This window comes from Oreochromis niloticus, linkage group LG4 (assembly GCF_001858045.2).
Source record: "Oreochromis niloticus isolate F11D_XX linkage group LG4, O_niloticus_UMD_NMBU, whole genome shotgun sequence".
NCBI classification, from domain to species: domain Eukaryota; kingdom Metazoa; phylum Chordata; class Actinopteri; order Cichliformes; family Cichlidae; genus Oreochromis; species Oreochromis niloticus.
Window position 1 is genome coordinate 34,559,265 of NC_031969.2, and position 25,944 is coordinate 34,585,208.

A 25,944-nucleotide genomic window follows, 5' to 3' on the forward strand; every position below is an offset into this window, starting at 1 on the left:
GCGCCACCTAAAGGAAGTACAGTGGTAACACAGTTATGAGACAGATTATCTTCTTACCTCCGGCCTGCTCTCACTGAAGGACAGAGTGGTCTCTGTGTCTGCTGCTCTGTTAAAATGCTGATGCTCAGCCTCAGGAAGTCATGTGACTTCTTGTAAAGCCAGAGTCCTGCACTCACACAAGCCTGCTCCATCTGCACATCAACCCTGAACGCTGAACATAAGGAGCTGAAAGATACTGTGGAGCTGAACAGCAGGGTCTGCACACGGAAGCAGAACAACAGCACAGATTAGAAACATGAAAGGAAGCAATTTAATCAAAGTCAAGGTCAAAGGTGAAAGTCTGCAGGAAGTCACATGACCTCAGACTTAAAGGATGGACAGACGCAGGTCGGTTCTTCTTCTACATGTTTTTAATTTTCCAGTGAAGAAGTAAAGGTGGCTGATAATCTGCAAACTGGACAACTGGACACTGATGCTAACATCCTCTCAGGCTGCTGTAAAAGGTGAAAGGTCACAACTGAAAGATGCAGCAGAGGAAACATGACATCCAACCGTGAGCTGATTTAAGGAGTTTAAAAGTAGGATTAGAAGAACTAACTTTTCCCTTTTATTCTTCAGACTGACGTCTTGAGCAGAGGGCTCGGGGTCATTTAGTCCAAGCAGCTAAGTAAATAAAATACAAAGGAACCACAAACAAACAGTAATACTGTGTGTCTGTGGTGCTGGGTTTGAGGACTGTTGGACATTATATGCACAAAGGCCTAGAAAACAATGCATGACATCCAATGTTAACTCAGATGACCATAAAAGCCAACACCAACCAACACATCAGTCCAAACATCAAAGTCCAGTAAACACAGTGAAAATGGTGGAATTACCAGATAGTAGAATTATTACTCTTTGAACAATTATTAGAACCTGTGCTGTCTGCAGAACATTGCAGGGGACGCAGAGAGGGATCTCACGACTGTCGAGTACTTTATTACAGTTTCAGCACATCCATCATGCAGGTACAACGAACGGAGTGAGAGACTTTATATTAATAAAGAATAATAAAGATGTATGTATGAAGATGAATCAGCAGAATGTAACACGTGCACTGATGTGACGATGTTAAAGCAGTGCTGTGTTTGCATGTCAGTGCAGTATTAACATTTTTATAAGATCAATGAATAACAGCGATGAATAATGGTGATTATTATTTTGGCTGTAATCGAGCAGCCTGCATGTTCTCCTGAGGACTCTTTGTCTTTCACTGGGCAGATATTACAGCCTTAAATACTCGACTGTCTTTGACTGCAAATCATTTTTCAGACTTTATCGTTAAACAATCTGTACAGGAACCTGTTTCATTGACTTTGCTGCTGTTAGAAAACAAACACAGACACTTTTATTCATTCATGAGTTTTTAAAAAGAAACTGGAGCTGCTTCCCCCTCGTCTGGTAAATCAGACGGTTTATAGAAATACGTACGAGCTCTGTGAGGGTCAGATAAGGTGCAGCTAGTTTCTCTTTCTTCACCTTCACTTTCTGATTTTCTCAGAAAACCGTTGGTAACATCTGCAGTGCTGTTGGGGATTGACTGTTTGTTTCATTGTGGGCTCATTTTAGAAGAAGATAAACATCTCATCTCTTATTACTTTCACTTTCACTCACATCTTCACACTTATGCTTTGTACAACAGAGCTAACATTACACACCAGTAGTACACAGAGTTTAGTTGAGTTAAAGCAAAAATTTCCATATTTAATGTGTGTATATATATATATATATATATATGTATATCTATATATATATATATATATATATACATATATATATACACATTAAATATATATATATAAAAAAAACACCCAGCACGCCCCTGCGGGCGGTTTATCTTTCAAGCTCGGGTCCTCTACCAGAGGCCTGGGAGCTTGAGGGTCCTGCGCAGTATCTTAGCTGTTCCCAGGACTGCGCTCTTCTGGACAGAGATCTCCGATGTTGTTCCCGGGATCTGCTGGAGCCACTCGCCTAGCTTGGGAGTCACCGCACCTAGTGCTCCGATTACCACGGGGACCACCGTTACCTTCACCCTCCACATCCTCTCGAGCTCTTCTCTGAGCCCTTGGTATTTCTCCAGCTTCTCGTGTTCCTTCTTCCTGATATTGCTGTCATTCGGAACCGCTACATCGATCACTACAGCCTTCTTCTTCTGTTTGTCTACCACCACTATGTCCGGTTGGTTAGCCACCACCATTTTGTCCGTCTGCATCTGGAAGTCCCACAGGATCTTAGCTCGGTCATTCTCCATCACCCTTGGGGGCATCTCCCATTTTGACCTCGGGACTTCCAGGTTATACTCGGCACAGATGTTCCTGTACACTATGCCGGCCACTTGGTTATGGCGTTCCATGTATGCCTTGCCTGCTAGCATCTTGCACCCTGCTGTTATGTGCTGGATTGTCTCTGGGGCATCTTTACACAGCCTGCACCTGGGGTCTTGCCTGGTGTGATAGACCCCAGCCTCTATGGATCTTGTACTCAGAGCTTGTTCTTGTGCTGCCATGATTAGTGCCTCTGTGCTGTCTTTCAGTCCAGCTTTGTCCAGCCACTGGTAGGATTTCTGTATATCAGCCACCTCCTCTATCTGCCGGTGGTACATACCGTGCAGGGGCCTGTCCTTCCATGATGGTTCCTCGCCTTCCTCCTCTTTCTTGGGTTTCTGCTGCCTGAGGTATTCACTGAGCACACTGTCAGTTGGGGCCATCTTCGTGATGTATTCGTGGATGTTTCTTGTCTCATCCTGGACTGTGGTGCTGACACTCACCAGTCCCCGGCCCCCTTCCTTCCGCTTAGCGTACAACCTCAGGGTGCTAGACTTGGGGTGAAACCCTCCATGCATGGTAAGGAGCTTTCTTGTCTTGATGTCAGTGGCTTCTATCTCCTCCTTTGGCCAGCCTATTACCCCAGCAGGGTACCTGATCACGGGCAGGGCGTAGGTGTTGATGGCCCGGATCTTGTTCTTACCGTTCAGCTGACTCCTCAGGACTTGCCTGACCCTCTGCAGGTACTTGGTGGTTGCAGCTTTCCTAGCGGCCTCTTCATCGTTCCCATTCGCCTGTGGGATCCCCAGGTACTTGTAACTGTCCTCTATGTCTGCAATGTTGCCTTCTGGTAGTTCAATCCCCTCAGTTCTGACTACCTTCCCTCTCTTTGTTACCATCCGACTACACTTCTCCAGCCCGAATGACATTCCAATGTCATTGCTGTATAGCCTGGTAGTGTGTATCAGTGAATCGATGTCTCGTTCACTCTTGGCATACAGCTTGATGTCATCCATGTACAGGAGGTGGCTGACAACCGCTCCGTTTCGTAGTCTGTATCCGTAGCCAGTCTTGTTAATGATCTCACTGAGGGGGTTCAGGCCTATGCAGAACAGCAGTGGGGACAGAGCATCTCCTTGGTAGATCCCGCACTTGATGGTGACTTGTGCTATGGGCTTGGAGTTGGCCTCTAGTGTTGTGCGCCACATTCCCATTGAGTTCCTGATGAAGGCTCTTAGGGTACTGTTGATCTTGTACAATTCTAGGCATTCCAGTATCCAGCTGTGGGGCATTGAGTCATAGGCCTTCTTGTAATCAATCCAGGCTGTGCACAGGTTGGTCAGTCTGGTCTTGCAGTCTCGGCTGACTGTTCTGTCTACCAGTAGCTGGTGTTTTGCGCCTCTGGTATTCTTGCCAATCCCTTTCTGTGCCCCGCTCATGTATTGACCCATGTGCCTGTTCATCTTAGCCGATATGATGCCTGACAGGAGCTTCCATGTAGTACTGAGGCAGGTTATTGGTCGGTAGTTGGATGGGACCGGTCCCTTCTTGGGGTCCTTGGGGATCAGGACCGTCCGACCTTCGGTTAGCCATTCCGGGTGTCTCTCGTTAACTAGCAGCTGGTTCATTTGTGCTGCCAGACGCTCGTGGAGTGCAGTCAGCTTCTTCAGCCAGTAGGCGTGAACCATGTCGGGCCCTGGTGCTGTCCAACTCTTCATACTGGAGACCCTTTCCTGGATGTCTGCCACTGTGATGGTTACCGGACCCTGTTCAGGGAGGTCGCTATGGTCTGCCCTCAGATCCACTAGCCACTGAGCATTGCCGTTATGGGTTACGTCCTTCTCCCATATGCTCTTCCAGTATTGCTCCGTCTCCAGCCTTGGTGGTGCTGTTCTGTTATTGTTCCCTTGCCACTGAGAGTACACCTTTGCTGGTTCTGTGGAGAACAGCTGGTTTATTCTCCTGCCTTCTATCTCTCTGGTGTACCTCCTCAAGCGGCTGGCCAAGGCTGTGAGTCTTTGCTTGGCAGTTTCCAAGGCCTCAGGTATGGATAGCTTGCTGTATTTCTTATGCACCTTCTTTGTCGCGCCTTTCTGCAACTCCGTTAGTTGGCTAACCTCCCTTCGTGCTACTTTGATCTTGCCCTCTAGCCTCCTTCTCCATGGAGGGTACTGCCCCTTGTGGCTGTTCAACTTGTAGCCAAGCATCTCACTGATCACTGCTGCCGTAGTGTAGATCAGCTTGTTAGTGTCGGTAATCGTGGTTGTAGGTATCATCCGTAGTGCTGCATTAACATCATCTAGCAGACCTTCTGAGGGTACTTCACGTAATCTTGGTAACCGGCTAGGGGGGGTCCAGGTTTCAAGCTTGGCCATGATCCTATCTTTCAGGTCAGTTCCTCTCGCACTCAACGATCCTTCTCCTATCGCACTTGGGGCTATGTACCCAATCTCGGGTGGGGGTGATGATATCTCCCCCCTGACCTGGCGTCCTGACTCCTCCTTGCCGTAGCATTTATGTTGTACCTCGTCAATCTCTAGCTGTGAGAGCAGTCCCTTCTTTCGAATGTTGGAACACTGAGCTACTAGTTGTTTCGCCGTCATTGTGGATGTTGGGTATCGAAGAATCCATAGGTCCCTCATCCTATTCATGTAACCCCTTCCGCCAGGGTTACTTGCGTAGTAGCATTCCAACAACGCCCTGTTTTCGTCTCTTGCCCACCGATGCCTTCTTGTTCCAGTAGCCCACTTGTCGTCAGGGTGCCCTGGTTCCTCAACACCTGACGCGGATATATATATATATATATATATATATATATCTATATATATATATATATTAGGGGTGCAACAATCGTATCGATATTGAACCATTCGATACAGTGCTTTCGGTTCGGTACGCATGTGTATCGAACAATACAAAATTTTAAATTTATTTTATCAACTTTTCTTCTGACGATGCTGTCTGTGTTGAGCGCTCAGTGGATCTGCGTTCGACTACTCCGCCTAGGCTGCACTGTCGAGTGCAGATCCACTGAGCGCAGCACAAGCTAGCAAGACATAAGTTAAGCAAGCAAGCAAGCAAGCAATTTATTTATATAGCACTTTCAGATCAGCCCCCAGCTGAACACAAAGTGCTGTACACTTGACATGCCAAAGTGATACATTGAACATGTTAAAAAACATAAAAATAAATAAAATATATATATAAAAATAATTATTAAAATGACATTAAAATAAATAAAATTAGCATAAATAGCAAAAACAATAATAAATAGTATAAAAATAATGATGAGAGTTACATTTAAAACAATAAAATCAGCACATTAGATCAAAACAATAAAATCAATAAAATCGGGTCAGACTGTGTCATATGCCAAGGAGTAAAAATGGGTTTTAAGACATGTTTTAGAAGTGGACAGTGAAGGGGCCTCTCTAATGTGCTGGGAAAGATTGTTCCACAGATTAGGAGCAGCAATAGAGAAGGCCCTGTCCCCTCTGAGCTTCCTCTTGGACCTGGGTACCTCCAGGAGCAGCTTGTCAGCTGACCTGAGAGACCTGGGGGGTGAGTAAGGATGCAGAAGCTCAGAGAGGTAAGTTGGGGCAAGGCCGTTTAAACATTTAAAAACAAACATGAGGATTTTAAAATGAACTCTATGATATACAGGCAGCCAATGGAGTGAAGCCAGGATGGGAGTTATGTGCTCTCTTTTACGAGTTTTGGTTAAAAGTCGTGCAGCAGAAGTTAAGTTAAGCTCGTTGCAACATGGCAACTGCCTCAACGCTACCCGAAATTGAACCTCCCCCACCCTCATTCAGATCTGGCGTTTGGAACTATTTTGGTTTTCATGTGAAGCATGACCCTGATGGTCAGCGCGTCATGGACAAAAGTAAAACAGTATGTCAGATGTGCCACGCAATGCTCAATTGGTGGGAACTAGTGCATTAGCGCAGTTAGCTTGTTAACGTGTTGACGCCGTCCAGCCTCACACACGGGGCGATCTGCGGTAACTCGTTAACGGAGATTTGCGGCGTTATGGCGTTAATCTCATTTTAACGAGATTAACGCTGACAGCACTAGGGGGAACACAACGAATATGGCTGCACATTTATGCCGACATCATCCTAGTGCAAAGACAAGTGGAAGCAGACAAAAACAACAAGCATGCATGCTACAAACTTTACCCGAGTCATTTAGACAGCCGTTAGCACATGATTCTCCTTATGGGGACCTGATATGTTTAATATGCTGCTGAGAATATAGCCCAGAAGAAGGGTATAGTATAGCTTTTATTTTGGAAAGAGCCATTTCTCTGTAATAAACTCTCTTTTCCAAAGATGAGTGATTTCTTGATCAGATAGATTTTTTTTTTTTTTACTTTGTTGTTTCAGCAACATTAAATTTAAAAACTGTACTTTTGAGTTAAACTATATATTTATAATTTTAATAAATGACAAATTAAAAAGGCATGAACATTTTTTTGTATCGAAAAAATATCAAACCGTGACACCAAAGTATCGAACCGAACCAAACCGTGAATTTTGTGTATCGTTGCACCCCTACTAAATAATTATTAATTTTTTTAAAAATGTGTCATTAATTTATTAAAAACTGGAAACAATTAATCACACAAAAGTATCAAACAAAAAATACTACACTGCTCAGTGACAATAATACCTATGAAGTGGTACTGTTGTTTTTATGGACTTCCACAAAGATCCACAAAGGAGTCCCACTCAGACCCACTGTTAGCAGTATAAACTCAGCCACCTACAACATTTCCACACACCTCCCCACCATCCTAGCTCTGCTTGTGGTGAACATCCCCCATTACATCAAAAACTCCACCGACTTCACCAACAAGGTCCAGAAACCTACCCTCGATCGAGATGAAACCATGGTGTCCTTTGATGTGGTCTCTCTCTTCACCTGCACACTGACAACCGAGCCAGTGGAGATAGTCAGACCGCTGCTTAGAAAACAGAACCAGCTTCACCCTGATCAGACCTCTGCCTTACCTCCACATATTTTAAACACAACGAGGGTTTCTACAGACACAAACATGGATGTCCATGGACTCCCCAGTGTCATCTATTGTGGCCAACCTTTACATGGAGGAAGTGGAAAGCAAGGCTCTGGGCTCTTTTAAAGGGGCGGCACTGATCCACTGGTACCGATATGCTCATTTTTTAAAGTCCATTCAGTTATTTATCTTTTTAAATTGTATTTTAAAAACACTTTGAAAATCTTTTTTGTTTTTGAATTCAAAATGGTTTTTGAAAATAAATTCTTAAAAGAATTTACAAATACATGTTTTATTGTTCAATTCATTGTTGAAGCACAAAATTCTTTTATTTTGGTGCACGTGGCTCTTCTGGTCCTCCATACCTCCCTCGTCCTCCGGTGCTTAAATAAAAGCCCGAACACTGAGTGTCACAGTGTCACTCTTCTCTCAGCAGGATGAAGCAGGTAAGACAACAAACCCACTTTTTAATATTAAGTAGCCTAATTATTCAGTTATTCATTTGAACATTAAACTTCTCTATAGTAAAAATAATATTGTAACATGTTTAGTTTTTTCTTTTTTGCTTTTTAGTTCCTTGTTTGAACTGATGGTCTGTTATTAAAACCAAGTTCTATTGTTGATTAGACAATGGATGGATGGATGTTGATGTAGCAGGGGATATAAAATAATCGGTGTAATTAACCAATGTAAGTGAACAAAAACCTGGACATGTTCTGAGAGCTGATCTGATGGACACGCGGCTGACAGTCTGAAAATGGCACACTCCACGGTCCTTCTGTCAGCTGATATCAGATGATGTGTCCTTCAGAGCCACATGAAGATCTCTGAGTTTGGAGTCTTTCTCTTTAAAGCCTGATCAGATAATCAATAAGCGACACACCCTGTTTTGAAATTATGGGGTTTCCACATCAAACCTGCAAGGACATTTACGTCAGTGTTTTTCCTTTCACTTTCGTTCCCACTGCAGACTGGCTGATAGAAAAGCCACCAGCATCAGGAGAAGCTTCTCTAAACGGGACGAAGAAGGTAAGACCACAAACCCACTTTATAAAACCTAGATGTCTTATTCTTCAGCTAATCCAATGTTTAATATAACAAACATCATATCTCAACATGATTAGTTTTATTCTAACTTTAACTGTTAGAGAGGGACGGTAAACACTTTGATTGATGAGGGGAAATAAAATGATGTAATATTTTATTACATCTTGTCAGCTGGAGTTGTAACAGAACTATACATTATTGTTATTATTATTATTATTATTATCATTAGTATCATTATTATTATTATTTTTATATGTCCGAGTCATGTTATTACATGACTCAGACATATAATAATAATAATAATGAGATAATAATGAGATAATAATGAGAAACTGTATGTGTATGGGGTCAGAACGGTGCTATTTGATTTTGGAAATTAATTAAAAATTGGGGCAGAAAAATGAAAACTGAAACTGAAACTGAAAGGAAACTTTGAGGTTGAAATACAGGAACTGAAAAAACACTTTTTGATAAGAAAATGTTCAAACTAATTTTCAATTTTAACTAAGAAATAAAATAGAAGCGTTAAAAATTCATAGCTTTAAATATTTTACTATAAATCTGTTAATACTAAGCATTTTGTTTTTTAATATTCTTTCATTCTGCAGTTTGTCATCTGTTCATCAGTAACTGTTACTGTGAAGTGAAGTGAAGTTTATTTCGGTCAACAACAACAACACAGATTATCATTTTACAGAAAAGTACTCAGTCATACAGTAACCGAAAAAGGAATAGGCTGAAGCCTTGTGGCTTATAATTATCCTATCACTTACCCCCATAGGAATAATCAAATCCTTAACCAAGAAAATAAATAGCATTGATAAATAAGTTATATAACAGTTTGAAAAGAAATCAATGATAAATCAAGAAATTAAATCAACACAAAGTTATTCATCAAACCAAATTTCTGTAACCTTGAATGATACAAACTTTTAAAATCTTCCTGAAAAATGACAAAGAAAAACACATCTTCAGTTCATCATTAAGTCCAGTCCATAATCTCACTCCCCAAACTGACACACATCTATACTTAACATTGGTTCTCACTTTAGGTATTTCAAACACATAAGACCCCCTCAAATCATATTTTCCATCTCTTAGTTTAAACATACTTAAAATATAAATTGGAACATTCTTTTTCATCACTCGATATATCATTTCTAAAGTTTTAGAATATATAATGTCCATGAATTTTAACATAGATGATCCTACAAAAAAACTGGTTGGTGGACTCCCTATATCCAATTTTATTTATTATTCTAATAGCTCTTTTTTGCAATTTAAAAATTGAATCCAAATATATTTTGTATGTGTTCCCCCAAATTTCTGCACAATAGGTCATATAAGGCAAACAAAGGGAAGTATACAATAAATAAAGGCAGTTCTTATTCAAAAAAAATCTCGTTTTATAAAGAATAGAAATAGACTTGGATAATTTCCATTTCACATGTTCTATGTGGAACTTCCAACAAAGTTTATCATCAATAATTACTCCTAAAAATTTTGTCTCATATAATCTTTCAATTTCAACATTATTTAAATTCAGTTTTACTTTAATATTACTTTTACTACCTCCAAATAACATAAATTTTGTTTTACTTTCATTCAATGATAGTTTATTAAATACAAACCATCTATTTAACTTCATGAGTTCTGTTTCCACTGTTTTTAGTAATTTCTTTATGTCCTTTCCAGAGCAAAATAAGTTTGTATCATCAGCAAACACCACATATTTTAAAGTATCACTGGCTGTACAAATATCATTTATATAAAGTAAAAATAACTTAGGTCCCAAAACAGATCCTTGCGGAACTCCACGAGTTACTTTTCTAAGTTTAGATTTCATGTTATTAATACTCACATATTGGAACCTATTATTCAAATAACTATTTAACCAAGATTATACAACACCTCTTAAACCATACCTTTCACACTTCTGTAAAAGTAAAGAATGATCTATCGTATCGAAGGCTTTACGTAAATCAAGGAACACACCTATTCCAAACTGTTTTTCATCCACAGCCGTTGCAATATTTTCAATAAATTCCATCACAGCTAGAGATGTTGAACGATTTCTTCTGAACCCATACTGATGATCATTCAATAAATTATATTTATCAATAAAAGAATCTAGTTTGTTTACAAATAGTTTTTCAAGAATCTTCGAAAATTGAGGCAGTAAAGATACCGGTCTATAGTTTGACACAATCTGTTTATCACCAGCTTTATATAATGGGATCACTTTGGCAATTTTCATTTTATCTGGAAAAATTCCAGTTTGAAATGATTTGTTACAAATATATGTTAACGGCTGAAGGACACTATAAAGAACTTCTTTAATTAGCGACATGTCAAGGTCGTCACAATCCATGGACGATTTTTACCCTTGAATTTACTCACCACTTCTATAATGTCAGTTTGCATAATATAAGGTTTCATTTTTTACTGCTGTATTAGATAAATTACCAATGGGAATATTCTAGTCAGATGCCTGAAATACTTCATTTCTTTGGACGTGGAGGAGAAGCAGCTTTACTCTGAGCCCCTCATGAATGACTGAAGGGGGAGGAAACCATCCACTTGCATCCGTGTTTGGTATCCATGATCTCGTTCTCATTTGGTCACAAAGTGCTCGTAGTCTTCGTTGAATGAAGGGACGTAGATCAGCCGTTAAATCAACATCTGCACTTTCAGATCTCTCTTTGCCACAACGGAGCGATGCAGCATCTGCATCAGTGCAGCCACAGCCCCAATCTGTCTCAGTCTCCCACTACCCTGTGTCTTCATTAATATAGAAATGTTCTGTGTCACTGTGGATCATGACACCATCCAGGTAGGCAGTAGCATATGCAGCATATGCATATGTGGACGCAGCACCCAGTCCATGAGTGCTGGAAAGTGGTTGGGTACAACACATACAGAGTGGAGCAGGGCGTTTTTCTCTTGGACTCTGGAGAAAAGGGAATCTGCCAGTAGCCAGAGCTGGACTGGGACTAAAAATGTACCCTGGCATTTTTGGAAAGGTGTAGTTTGTGTCTGTGAACACCTGTGTGGATCAGCACGCTTGTATTCAAAAGGTTTCTCCATGTAACGATCTGCTAGAGGGTGTGGGGAGCCATAGCCCCGTCCCCCAGGGCATGAAGGAGGCATGGAGGAGATCCAGGCCCCAGACATCCAGAGGCCCCAGAGTGCGAGACCCCAAGGAGGACCATCGGAAGGGCAACCATGCCACCCTCCAGACAAGGGGTCACCCAGCAGACACAGAGCAGAGGCCAGAGGGGGCTGCAGTGATGTGCCACGGGTTCTGCCGGCAGCCAGCTGCGCCAGAGTGGACTGAGCCCCAGTCCCAGAGGCCCGAGGCCTGAGCGGACCCCCGCTCAGGGGCCTGACTGTGTCATGGGCGCCAGGTGCCGCCAAGCAGCCCTCGAGAGTGAGCAGGTACATACCTGAGCGCCCAGCCCCGGACACGACTAACCACCAGCGCACTGACACCTGAGGGCATCAGCCACCGACAGGGAGTGTGGTGAGGGGAGGTAGGCCCCCATACCTATCAAGAATGGCCAAATTCCCACTAGACCAGTATCAGATAATCTAGGATCGGCAGGAGCCCAAGGTATAAACATCAATAAGGAGTGACCACACCAGAGTAAATGGTTCACAAATTGTTATATTTGACACACAGCAGCTACAAACAAATGTAATTAAAGCAATAAAATAAAACACAAAATATTTCCCCCCAAAATAACAAATTAAATAAAAGTGTGCGCATACAGCGTGAGTCAAATGTATGAGTGAATAATGTCTGGTAACTAATGGATCGTTGGGGCCCGTTCAGTTTGTTTAACGTTTGTCCTACCGCACTCCGATGAAGAAAGAAAGTTCGTAGCCCTGCAGGTATCTGAAGCTTCAATGGGAATGAAGCTTTGGCTTCATTCCGGCAGCAGCATCGCCAAGGCCCACAAAACCCGTTGCAGCCCACCCGACATCACCACGGAGGAAACTACCCACCCCTTCACACACCAACCAGGACCAAAGCCCCCAAGGCCTAGCCCGGAGGCGGAGAACCCCAGAACCAGTTTTCTCTGGTCCCCTCCCCAATCAGACCAGGAGTGACATGTTTAGCCGCATGTTCTCCTTAAATTGCTGGCTGTCTGAGTGGTGTCCCAGAAACGATGTGGGCTTCATAGATAATTGGCAAACCTTCTGGAGGAAACCTGGTCTTGTTAGGAGAGACGGCATCCATCCCACTTTGGATGGAGCAGCTCTCATTTCTAGAAATATGGACCAATTTATTAAACCCCCCAAAATATGACTATCCAGAGTTGGGACCAGGAAGCAGAGTTGCAGTCTTACACGCCTCTCTGCAGCTTCTCTCCTCCTGCTACCCCCCAAAAACCCATCTCCATTGAGACTGTGTCAGCTCCCAAAAAGACAAAAAACAAACTAAAAACCAGCAACAAAAATCACAAAGAAAGAACAATACAGTATCCACATCTGAACCAAAGAGTAAAACAGTGAAATGTGGTGTGATGGCATGCCACACATGGTAAGCTCCACACCTCACCACCAGTTGATTCACCTTAGTTTAATTTACAGTCACTACTTTAAAATATTCTACTTATTCTTCAATATTGTTTCTTTATTAAATGTATTTATTTTTCCATCACACCTTCCAATGTTTATATGGCGTGCACACATATTAACCTTGCAAGGTCTAAGTTCTGTTTTTATGTTATATTAATACATTTCTCTTTGTTTGAGTTACCTGGGGGTTGGCGTCTTCTCCTGTCTGGCAAAAGGTGTGGCAAAGGGCTGGGAGAGCTGAAGTACCACTGACAGCCTAATTGGACAGACCCACATGCTTCATTGCCTGGGGGGTGTTTCATGTTTGTTTAATTGTTTTGTATTAGTTGGTTATATGGCAGCCATTTTTTTTCCCCCGTGTGTGTCATTTGGTTTAGCTAAGCCAGTATTTAAGTCCCCCCCGTGTGTCATTTCAACAGGTCAGTTTATCATATGTTTGTTTGTTTGTGGTTTTGTTAATTATTATCTTGAGTTTAGTCTATTGAGTTGACCTCTTTTACTGGTCTGCCTGTTTATGTTTTGGCTTTGTTAAATATATTTTTATATTTTTGGGTCAATAAAACCCCCTTTTTTTTGAATTAAAACCACCTGTGTCCTTTATGCTTTACTGCTTGGTCCCTGACATGTGGATTATTAAATATTAGGTCTCTCTCCTCCAAGTCTCTGTTAGTACATGACTTAATAATTGATCAACAAATCGATTTACTCTGCCTTACAGAAACCTGGTTGCAGCAGGATGAGTATGTTAGTTTAAATGAATCAACACCCCCGAGTCATTCTAACTACCAGAAACCTCGAAGCACAGGCCGAGGGGGCGGTGTGGCAGCAATTTTTCACACCAGCCTATTAATCAACGAAAGACCAAGACAGACTTTTAATTCATTTGAAAGCCTGATGCTTAGCCTCTCCTGTCTGATCATTTCCTGATAACATTTACATTTACAATAATTGATTACACAGCAGTGGAGAGTAGACTTTATCACAGTAGATGTCTTTCTGAAAGTGCTGTAACTAAGTTTAAGAATATAATCCACCCACTGTTATCATCTTCAATGCCCTGTACCAACATAGAGCAGAGCAGCTATCTGAACGCTACTCCAACAGAGGTGGATTATCTTGTTAATAATTTTACCTCCTCACTACGTACGACTCTGGATACTGTAGCTCCTGTGAAAACTAAGGCCTCAAATCAGAAGTACCTGACTCCGTGGTATAATTCTCAAACACGTAGCCTAAAGCAGATAACCCATAAGCTGGAGAGGAAATGGCGTGTCACAAATTTAGAGGATCATCATTTAGCCTGGAGAAATAGTTTGCTGCTTTATAAGAAAGCCCTCCGCAAAGCCAGAACATCTTACTATTCGTCACTGATTGAAGAAAATAAGAACAACCCCAGGTTTCTCTTCAGCACTGTAGCCAGGCTGACAAACAGTCAGAGCTCTACTGAGCCAACCATCCCTTTAACGTTAACTAGTAATGACTTCATGAACTTCTTCACAAATAAAATTTTAATCATTAGAGAAAAAATTACCAATAATCATCCCACAGATGTAATATTACTGCAAAAGCTCAGTTACATGTATGAGACATATTCATCTTCTGATTTCACCTCTGCTCTGGGATTTTACAGCACACTGTTAGCTTAATATCTAACACCCAACTTGTCTTGCAGTGGCTGTGTAACTTCAGGTGGACTCAGAGAGCAGAACACATGGTGGCACAGGGGTTTGCAATGAAGGAAATTTATTGACAGTAAAACGCTATTTACAGGGACAGTGTCTTTACAAAGCAGTACATGTATAGAAACAGGAAAAACACACACTGGTGGCGCACTCGATCAAAGGGCAGAGGGATATTGGAGTTAGGAGTGTTTTGCCGGAAACTGAAAAGGAACATAAATGGGAATTTAACGAGAGTTGGAGCGCTTACTTGGTACAGTCTGACAATACAACCTTCCAGAAAGTTGTCAGAAGCCAGACAAGGTGGCACGGAGAGAGACTGAGAGGCGGAATGAGGACTAAAACTCCGTACAGCCTTGAAAGATGATTTCCACAGACTCTAGTAGGCAGGCGGGGAGGTACACAGGCACTCTTGAAAGAACAATATTCTGACACTAGGCATGTGTCGTGCCGTTCCTTAAGAACGCTTCTGACGAAAGCGTCTGATGAATAACAGGTGTACCAGAGGCTCAGTGAATCGCTGCCCCGCCTACCTGTGCCGAAAAAGGAGACACAAGAAACACAAACAAAAAACTCCACACAACCATAATCCTGCTCCTAATAGTGGCTTGTTGTTTACTGGAAATGTTGTGAGTTCATCCGATGGTCTAAGCACTGACAGTGAATATTGTTTTCTTCCTTTGTCCAGCTGTGATCAGGGTTTGCACATCTGTCCTGTTCACTCTCTGCTTTGAATCTGTGATAAAGTTAAAGGCAGAGCTGCAGCAGGACTCACTGATAGCTTCCTGATTCTCCTTTTCTCATTACTGTCAGCAGGAGGTCAACTTTTCTCTTTCTCTTAATGCTCTGACTTTAATTTTGTCTGTTCCTATTAGAGCTGCTTACCTCCCTGTGACCATCATCATCACCATCATCATGGATGCTGCTGACGCTCTGGTTGATAGATTCTTCTCTTGGGTGGAGCTACAGAAAGAATGTGCTGACAAACTGGACAAACTGGCTGATGAGTTGGAGGAAACACAGAAGAATGTTAACACTGCTAAAGTTGTGGGCAGTTCTCTATCTGTGGGTGGAGCCGCTGCCATGACTGCAGCAGGTGTAGCAACCATGATCACAGGTGGAGCAGCACTACCTGTTATAGCTATGGCAGGTGGAGCAGCATCCTGGGCTGGTTTAGCTACTGACGCATCGTGTGATGTTGTAAATCTCACCAGAGCAGAAAAAACCTCGGAAGAGGCTGAAGAAGTTGTAGAGAAGATTGAGAATCTTCATGAGGAGATTGACAAACTTTTGGAGTCACTGAAAAAGGAATTTCAGAAGAAAGAAGATCACGATGACTCCTGTAGTGATGATCACCTGATGGAGAGCATCCTGAGAGAAATGGCCAAACGTAACGGACTGATAGTAGATGACACTGTCAGTTTAAAGAAGATCCTGGAGGATCACGTTCAGTGTCTGAAGCCAGTGATCTTGTCTTTCTTTTCATTAGAAATCTCGGTCACTGCAACAGTCATAGCCAAGTCTGTGAGAAAGTTACTGACAAAAGGAGGAACAAAAGCAGCAAAGGGAGTAGCGAAGAGTGTAGCTGGAAAAACAGCAGGAAAAGCTGTGGGACGTGTAAGTATCACAGACAGTAACAGACACAGTAGGGGGCGCTGTTTCCTGCCTTAGTCACTCAGAAGGTAAATGTAAAGACTGACGTAGTCGTGTGGTCTGCAGCTGTTCCTGCACACAGATGTTCACACGTCTCTCAGGCTGAATACGAAACACTCTGCAGCTGAAACTGTTGTTTTATGATCAAAGTGCAGGTGGACACACAGCTTTAAGTTCAGCTTTCAACAACTTTATGTGAATTAACGCTTTTAGACCACAGACATGTAGACTCAAACTCAGAATGCTGAAAGCAGAATCGGGATTAACAGGTTTGTTTTTCCAGTACAGAGGATAAAGATGAGAAGGTGAGCTGATGACCTCTTCATCTGTTTTCACTTTAGCCTGAAATGTTCATGTTCATGGGTCAGGGGTTCTTTACAGTCAGGTGGGAAGGAAATGGTGGACATCTCTTTCAGGGCTTGTTTATTGTGTATGACACATTGATAAATGAGAGTCCAACTTTTGTTATTTATGTAATTTTCTTTTCATGATCAGATGGCAGGAGGAATACTTGGACTTCTGTTCTCAGTTCCAGAGCTGATTGAGAACTGGAACAACATGGACATCTGTGAGACAGAAGCCAGTAAGAGCCTGAAAGAGAACGCTAAGGCCATACGGACCGAGTCTGAGAACATGAAGAAAGACCTTCAGGAAATCCTGTAAGTCTGAAAATAAACTTATTCACAGTTGTGTCTATTTCCTGAGATAAAGTATCAGCACTGTACACTAACACAGGAGCACTTCATTACAGCATGCATCACTGGAAGAAAACGTGTCTAAATTCTCGAACTTTATCATTTTTCTTTCAGAAATGTCTTTCGGAGGTTAGCTAAAGTTAAAGACTGCATAGACAACAGGACGAGGAGCAGCGATGACAAGAAAGAATTAATAGAGTTTGCAGTGGAACATTGCAAAGATGAAGATGCTCTGCAGTGGCTGAGAGAAAACTCAGAGTTTGAAACTTTCTTCAAACTCATTGATTTGTTTCGATTCTTGACAAAAAAAAAGGAAGAAAAGAAGCTCCACTCCAACAACATTGACATCACCTTTGTAGCACATGGATCGATCACAGACTCCATGATATCAGCCAACTGTTTGCTGCCTCTGTCCAAAATCACTGATGTGGTCCTGTACTCTCCCTGGAACTGTGCCATCGATGCTAAAGTAGCCTACGGTGTTGCTACAGGACTCATAGAGCCTCAGCACAGAGTTTTCAGCTGTGAAACTCCTGATCAGGAACGTTGTTGCTGCTGTCATTGTCGCTCCTGTAGAAATAAAAAAGTCTGTGAAGTTCCTGATGCAGATCATCAACCCACAAAACGTCCAGATGAGTGGAACTCCATGACGAAGGCTGGAGATCGAAAGATTCCTAACATCATGCTGCGTCCACTACGACAACGCAAGGACGGTGCTTGGAAAAATTTTGAGATTCTCAAGGATAAGTATTGTGAACCTGAGGGAAACCGCATCATTGTCCCATTTATCCTCCCAGGGAGGAGAAAAGAAGAAGTCCCATTCTTTGTTGTCTCCTTGGCTCTGTCTCAGGTGCTCCTGTTCTCCAGGTTTCAAGCCACACTCCATCTCACTGCCTGTTTGGGAAAAATATCCAGAGAGATAAAAATTGATGAAGACACCCTGAAGGAGCAGTATGCCTGCACCATCGACAGCACAAGAATGACATCTTCACAAGGAAAGCCACGACAAAAGAACAAAAGATTGTTCAAAGCTTTTAAAGTTCTGTTTGGTTAGACATCCTGCATTTCTCAAAGATGAAAGAAATTGTAGAGTCATAAGGTGTTGAAAGTTATTCTTTGTCACATACCCACCTTGGTCAGTCAGACCATCTTTTTTCTTCTCCATTTCCCCGCACACAAAAACCTTAAGACCAACGGGCAGAACTGCTAAAGTTTGGCTGGAGGGAGCTGTCTCTTATCTACAGGACTCTTCCATTCTGTCACTTGAAAACACTGAATTCAAAATCTGTCCCCTGATCTGGAGGAAAACACATCATCCGTGCTGTCCTACATTAACTTCACTGTAGGTGTATCCAAATGAGAAACCGTGGATAAACAGTGAAATCAAGTGACACCAGGTTTCAAATGTGCAAACTATGAATAGAGGAGGACCTTAGTGCTAATACCTGTAATACCTGTACATCACAGATGTTCACACAAATCAACGACTCTGTCAGCATGGTAGAGGAACTCAACTGCTTTTTTGCACGATTTCATAGCTGCAGTCACAACCCAGTCATAAACCAACAGGTGACAACCCAAGGTCCCCTCCTCTACTCACTCATCAGCTCATCAGGTACAGCTGCCTCTCTGTACCATCAACACAAGGAAAGCAGCCGGTCCTGATGGAGCGCATGGATGCTTGCTACAGGCCTGTGCTAACCAACTAACAGAGGTATTCACTCACATCAACATCTCTCTGTCCTCATGCACATTAGCTGCTTGTCTCAAATCCATGACCATTACACCTCTGCTCAAACAATCCACAGTAAACTGTCTCAATGATTATACCCCGATAATTTCAAAATGCTGAAATGACAGATACTCAAACTAAGGAACCCACCCCAGGTGATCCAGATCAACATCAGTTAGTCTACTGAGCAAACAAATCAACTGAAGATGCTATCTGTGTGGCTCTCAACACTGCCCTCACTCACCTATTTATATATATATATATATATATATGTATATGTATATATATATATATATATATATATATGTATATATATATATATATATATATATATATATAGATAGATAGATAGATATATATCTCTGTCTATATCTATATCTATATGTGTGTGTGTATTTATGTTACGACTTGAAAGGTGGGACGTTCTTTAAATTTGAACAAAATCACATAAGCCAATATTTAATTCACAACTGAAGATAAATAAGATAACAAATGTTTAAACTGAGAAATGTTACTATTTTAAGCACAAAACAAGCTCATTTTAAATTTGATGCCTGCTACAGTTCCCAAAATAGTCAAATGGCTGAAAAAGCAAGAAAGTTCCAAACGATTCAGCTGGGAGAAGATGTAACAAGTAATTAACCCTAACATGCATGAATTATGACAACCTCAATCAGGATTTTTTCTTAAGTATTTTTATTCATCTTTAGGCATGAAAAGATGAATAAAAATACAACCAGTGGGTAGCAGGTATGGAGTGACACTTCAGTGTCCAATGTAGTGGTTTGTGTGCAAATATACCATCAAAACTGACACAAATACAAGAAAACAGCCTTTGAATAGCTGCCCACTGTGACTACTATGCGTGAAAGGGTTAACTGATGTCAGGTTTGTGACACAACTGCCTGTAAAAGGGATGTCTCAGTAAGGCAGCGTCTCTCAAAAGTAAAGATAGACAGAGGCTCTCCAAAGTGTGAAAGAGTGTGTAAAAAGATTGTGGACTACTTCAAAAACAATGTTCTTCAATGTCAAATTATAAAAGGCTTTCCAACTCTCATTATCTACAATGCATCAGATCATCAAAAGATTTAGAGAAACCGGAGATGTCTCTGCGCACAAGGCCCAAGACCTTCATTGGAAACCCGAGGTCTTCGGGCCCTCTGACAACATTCCATTACTCATCGGCGTGATTGCGTCCCTGACATTACTAAATGGGCCCAGGAATACTTCCAGAAACCACTGTTGGTAAACACAATCCACCGTGCCATCTACAGATGCCAACTAAATCTCTGTCATGCACAAAGGAAGTCATATTTGAACATGCTCAGTTCAAAAGCCAGCGTCTCTGATGGTATGGAGTGCATAAGTGCATATTGTTTGGGTAGCTGACATGTTTTGAAAGCAACTATGAATGCTGAAAGGTGTATAAAGGTTTCACAGCAACATGTGCTCTCCTCCAGATGACGTGTATTTCAGCAGGACAAACCACATGCAGCTGTTACATCAGCATGGCTTTGTCAGAGACAAGTCCAGGTGCTGAATTGGCCTGCCCCATCAGTCCCAGATAGAGAAGATTTGGCACATCAATTAAAAAAATATATGTCAAAGACTACCATGAGCTCTTCGGCAGGTGGAAACCTATATCAGGAAAGAATGGGACTCAATTCCACCCCAAACCTCCAGAAACAATAACGCTGATCCCCAGGTATCTTCAGACTGTTTGAAAAGAAGAGGGGATGTTACACCGTGGTAAACATGCCCCACCCTGATTATTCTGAGACCTGTAGCAAATATCCAATCTGAAATGAGCCCATTTTGTGTATAAAATAGTAAAATGTCTCCATTTAAATGTTGGTTGTGTTATTTATGTACTGTTGTGAATGAAATATTGGCTTGGATGATTTGAAAGTCTTGTTTTTCATTTCTCTCAAATTTAAAGAACGTCGCAACTTCTCTGGAGTTCGGGTTGTATCTAACTGTTGTGCAGCATGTGAGGGAGTACATCTATAATTTTAGCATGCTTGCATAATAACAAAACATTTTGATGACCTACAACAAAGAGCTGAAGCAAATAGACACATAAATATCTTTTCCCAGGTTTCTTTATCCAGTTTCAGCCAACAATGCAAACAAGACTTGCAGCTAATAGTGGTGGAAGGGGACAAGCTAAAGAAGGTGAACAAAAATCGTTGGTAAAAACAGACAAAACTGAGAAAACAACAGTGGACGGGATGGTGGCTGAGGAGCACACTGTCTGTAATGATGCCCATGACCTAAACTTGGCAGTGGACGTGGAAGATAGAATTGTCGCCATCTGCACAGACATTAGGTTGATGGCTGCAGAGGTGATGTCTGAAGCTAGGCAACATAATAACCAATCTGAAGACAACAGCTGACAGCGTGGGGGAAACTTTGTATACTTTCACATGAATACCCTGCAGAAATGTTGGGAAAGAGTCGCATCAGATGGAGAATTGCATCACATTTTACATTTTATTAGCCCTAAATTAAAGTATGTCCAGATGGGTGAAAGTTACCTTCTACTGAGAGAAGGTAACAACGCTAACACAGACTGTACTTGGAAGTGAGATTGACTTTTCTTTTGTATGAAATATTCTGAGCAGCTTACCTGTCAAAGATAAATACCTTAAGGATTTTGGTTCAGCCAGTAACAAAAGAACAGTTTTGACCACGAATGGTTGAAATGTGACCCAACTAAGAATGACTAGACTGTTGAGTAATATTGAGACAAATACTTTTTTTTTTCCAATTTACAGGCGGATCCATTCCCTAAAAAAATCATTGAAATGGATGCATTATATATACCAATCATATATCTCTAGTGCTACTCTGAATACATGTGTGACCAACAGGTGCTGTGCCTCAGTTTGTTCTATTTGTGAAAAATAAAACTTTTTCTTTTTTTAGTGCATGCTGAATCTTGAATACTGAGTGATACTGAAAAGCAGAAAATTGTTCTGAGTTCAGAAAAATCCAAATGTGAACTTCTCTTTGAAAAATATGGACACTGTGTCCTCGGGGCTGAAGAGAGGAGGGACCACCCAGCGTGAGGGGAAAATAGCAGAAAGAATGGAGTTAGTGAGCTGCTCTCTGTAAAGGCCAGAGCCCCAGAGGGCCCAGTGCCTCTGTCTTCAGTTATGTTCGGTTTCTGTTAGCACGTGACCCTGGAGATCTTTTGGTCTTAAAATAAATTACTAATTTTATTTATTGATTAAACAGAAGTGTGAGTGACATTTGCACATAAATAAGTGACATAATATTCAGTACTTAGTTTTAAGAGTTTACTCTTTGGCCGCCCCACTTCAGCCATCTGCTGGTTTTTTTTGTTTTTTTCGAAAAAATTGTCCACACCCACCGCCGCGCTATGAATTCTGGGATAGGTTTGGGCCACAAGGGATACACCCGACCCATCCTTCAAATTTGGGGAAATGAAGGACGGATTTGTCGGCAGCATTTGGAGCAGCCTTCGATTTGGGACAGCCTTCGTCGCATGGTGACATAATCGGACTTCAAATGTGGCCTCCGAAGGATGCAGCCCCTGAATTGGGATTCAGCGGGGGTGTCTAAATTCATAGGATGCATCCTCCTAAGGACCTGGCCTTCGCAGTCTACGTGGGCCGGGTCCTCTGAAGACCGGGTAGGCCGGAAGTGAGCGGCTGTGAAATGGGACGGTCTAGCCTTCAGATTTGCGTCACCGCTGTCTTGTTGGAGTTTAATAACCTTAGCGGTCTGCTCCTTGGTATCTAAAATATAAGAGGACACTGGTGTAAACTCTCAACCATCTCACTGTCTGATAACAAAGAACATTAAAACATTACTGTTGGCCACATGTCGGCAAAGTTATGTGACATTAGTGATGTTTGTACTTTCAGCGTCGGCGTATATTTTAAAGGCTTTAAAATATACGCCATTCAATAGTCGACCTTAATCTTACAGAGAATGTGATGATTTTATGGATAATTAAAGTTAGTAATATATTCACAAACACAACAAGAAGTTTTGGTTGGGTTATGGGGAAAAAATAAATGAAATAGCAATTAGTAACAAAAATATTAGTCCAGCTTTACCATTTTCAGTTTTACCCCCAGGGCTATATGAACAAACTCCTCATTTTCATTTACTACACAAGGGAAGAGTGCAGAATAAAAGCCAGGTATATGATCGTATGAGGGGAAAGTATTCAGAACATGTGAAAATTCATACTGATGCATCCAAATTGTTAGATTAAAAAAAGTGTGCGTTGCATTTGTTGTTCCAGAAAGAAGTTTTGCGATGAGTAAAAGAAATACTGATAATTTGGGGAACTTGTAGCAACTTCAATCGTTTTAAACTGGGTGGAGAAGGGACCAGTAGGGAAGTATTTGATCCGCCCTCTAGTAGCGCACGATTGAGTATATCGTTATGACCCGGCCTAGGGGTAACCAGGACCCAACATGCAGGTGCAAAAAAAAAAAAAAGTGTTTTCTAGGACTGAACTGCAGCCACTAGAAGACAGCTCTGCTGCCCTAACCTACAAGCACTAGCACTCTCCTGCTAGTGCTTGTAAGAAAGGCCAGGAACAAAGCAATTAAAGAGGCTAATCAGCAGTTTATTCTCTTCGGATGGGAGCAATGCCAAAACAACAAACAAAAAGGTTTCCCTATCAGGAAGTCAAAGAAAACAAAGACAATTCTAACCTAAGCTCCTATCCAAAAAACAAAAAGGGCTTCTCACTCCTACTGAACTGCTGCAGTGTAAGAAATTACAAGGAACACTATTTACATTCAGCAAAGAAGGATCATCCAGGCTGGAGAAGCTAATCAGGAAGGCTGGCTCTGTGGTCGGCATGAAGCTGGACACTCTGGTGACAGTGGCAGAGAAAAGGACATTAAAGAAACTGATGGACATCCTCTGCACACAGTCGTAAACAATCAGATGAGCCTATTCAGCGACAGGTTGCTTCTCCCAAAGTCAAAAACCAACAGACTTAAAAACTCCTTTGTCCCACACGAAATCAGACTGTTTAACTCCTCACTGGAGGGGAGAGGGAGGGGAAACAGGGGGACAAAGGAGGGGGGAACAACTGAGCTGTAATGCTTCTTTACACTGTGCAATATTTGCAATTTGTTTTTTTCTTATATTCGACTGTGCAATATACTCACTCAAATGTGCAATCCTATTTATCCATATTATATAGTCTGTATTTATATATGTGTATATGTGGTATATTTATGCTTATATCCTTACTCTCATTCCCCTTATTGTATCTGTAACATGTAACTTCTGTCGGTGCTGTGCTGCTGGAAACTGAATTTCCCGGAGGAACCCACCCGAGGGATTAATAAAGTTTTATCTAATCTAATCTAACATAAGTGCTCTTAGCTCAAACCACATATCTTAATCACAAATGGCTCACACGTTACAAAAAAAAAAAAAAAGAGTACAGCTCAGGATTTTCACACATGCTCAGAAGTACAAACAGCTAGCTCTTTGTTGGATGTAGAGGAGACAAGGAGAGGTAGGTGGCTGTGAACTGGAGGTTAAGAGTAGGGATGGGTATCGTTTAGGTTTTATCCGATACCAGTACCAAACCGGTACTTTTGAAACGGTGCCGGTGCTTAAACGGTGCTCGAACCGGTGCTTAAAGAATGGAGAACACAAACTTTGTCCAAAAACCTCTCATGTTCAGCTGTTTTTTTGTAAAAAGATAACAATGTTAGCCTTTTCTGCAGCTATAGGGCATATATGGTCTCACTCTTGGCTGGAAGCAGTGCTTAAACAATGGAAAAAACACAAACTTTGTCCAAAAACCTCTCATGTTTAACTGTTTTCCACTTTTTCTTTGGTCATTTTAGCCTTTTTGGCCAGGGTGAAGGGAGTATCTGCCATCAAACAAGACGACAGCCGCATGTAACTACAACGGTGTTTGCTAGTTCACCTTACATGCATTAATGTAATAATGTGGTTAGCCTACTCAACGTTAATTACACACGAACAACATGAAGCTACTCACGCAGAGGAGAACGGCTGCTGCTGCCATCATCATCCTCATCATTTCTGCTACGCTGGCAGGGCTAGGGGCCAGGACTCTACTCTTCAGGTTTTTGGGGGATGTTGCTAACTCCGGGTCCGATAACAGGCACCACACCCGCAGTAGATGTGCTCGGTGTGAGGTCTCTCAGCAAGCTATCAAACACGGCGCATTTCTCGGCTTTTAAAAAAACCCGCTATGCGTCGCCAGGTGTTTCATCAGATTCGAGGTGTTACCTCCTTTGACAGTATCACAGTATCAGCTTAAAGCACTTGTTGCAGGCTGCTGAGTTTGCAGCTTTTGCTGTGAAGTACAGCCAGACTTTTGATCGCTTCGCCTTGGGCATTTTTAATCTGTAGTAGTGATGCGCGAATCATGAACGAATCGTTCAATACTCGAGAATCACTTTACTGACTCGTGAATCATGATTCACAAGCGCAACTGACTCACTGACTCATCCCTGTTGCTGTTAGCAAACTAATTTCATTAGTAGAAATATATCTAGCTTATAATTCAAATTGTGAAGAAAAACACAACATCCAGTATCTTAACAAAAACATTTCTGCTCTGAACTGGAAGAAAAAACCCTAAGTAGAACCTCACATCAAGACAATAGCTCCTCGGTTCACAGTAGCATCGCTCTGCTAACATGCTAACAGCACATTTGAGCTACTCACCCCCTCCCTTCCTGCGCTGAATCGTAGGGGAAGCAAATCACTCATGACTCACTAACCCCTCCCTCCTGTGCTGAATCGTAGCGTAAGCAAATCACTCAGGACTCACTAACCCCCTCCCTCCTGTGCTGAATCGTAGTGTAAGCAAATCACTCAGGACTCACTAACCCCCTCCCTCCTGTGCTGAATCATAGAGCGAGCGAATCACTCATGACTCGCTCACCCCCTCCCTCCTGTGCTGAATCATAGAGCGAGCGAATCACTCATGACTCGCTAACCCCCTCCCTCCTGTGCTGAATCATAGAGCGAACGAATCACTCACTCACTCACTCACTCCCTCCCTCCTGGCTCGCAGCTACTTCTTCTTCTTCTTGGTTGGCAACCAATGTTAAGGCGCACTATCGCCCCCTGGCTCACAGCTCAGTGGACATTTAGATGAGAAAATATATATTTGACACATGTAAGGAAAATACTAATAAAATAAAAATAAACAAAAGAAATGTTCCCTTTAGAAATTCTTTTG

The 25,944-nt window shown here is 41.9% G+C and overlaps 1 protein-coding gene and 1 long non-coding RNA gene across 6 annotated transcripts; one reads left to right on the forward strand and one right to left on the reverse strand.

Moving 5' to 3' along the window:
* Positions 1–7,701: 7,701 nt before the first annotated feature.
* Positions 7,702–22,648, forward strand: LOC102079735 (uncharacterized). 5 transcript variants are annotated; one of them, XM_025906500.1, is made up of 6 exons: positions 7,702–7,772; positions 8,297–8,355; positions 15,512–16,253; positions 16,785–16,948; positions 17,099–18,698; positions 19,792–22,648. In XM_025906500.1, the coding sequence occupies exons 3-5, from the start codon at positions 15,552–15,554 to the stop codon at positions 18,036–18,038; spliced, it is 1,806 nt and encodes a 601-aa protein (XP_025762285.1). In that variant the 5' UTR covers positions 7,702–7,772; positions 8,297–8,355; positions 15,512–15,551; the 3' UTR covers positions 18,039–18,698; positions 19,792–22,648. The 5 variants fall into 5 exon arrangements, with proteins under 5 accessions (XP_025762285.1, XP_019213078.1, XP_005469230.1 ...); XM_019357533.2 differs by lacking the exons at positions 7,702–7,772; positions 8,297–8,355 and having other exon boundaries at positions 14,689–16,253; positions 19,792–20,067; positions 20,177–22,648; XM_005469173.4 differs by lacking the exons at positions 7,702–7,772; positions 8,297–8,355 and having other exon boundaries at positions 14,689–16,026; positions 16,126–16,253.
* LOC112846643 (uncharacterized) lies at positions 17,763–24,782 on the reverse strand. The gene is made up of 3 exons (XR_003219756.1): positions 24,730–24,782; positions 23,499–23,577; positions 17,763–17,878 (listed from the first exon to the last, which is right to left on the reverse strand). It is a non-coding gene; the product is annotated as an uncharacterized LOC112846643 (long non-coding RNA).
* Positions 24,783–25,944: the final 1,162 nt, after the last annotated feature.

Excerpts from the sequence above, each read along its gene's own strand:
- LOC102079735 (XM_025906500.1), top strand. The coding sequence starts at position 15,552 with ATGGATGCTGCTGACGCTCTGGTTGATAGATTCTTCTCTTGGGTGGAG. Across the intron at positions 16,254-16,784 it reads CAGGAAAAGCTGTGGGACGT|ATGGCAGGAGGAATACTTGG; the intron begins GTAAGTATCACA and ends TTTCATGATCAG. Across the intron at positions 16,949-17,098 it reads AAAGACCTTCAGGAAATCCT|AAATGTCTTTCGGAGGTTAG; the intron begins GTAAGTCTGAAA and ends TTTTTCTTTCAG.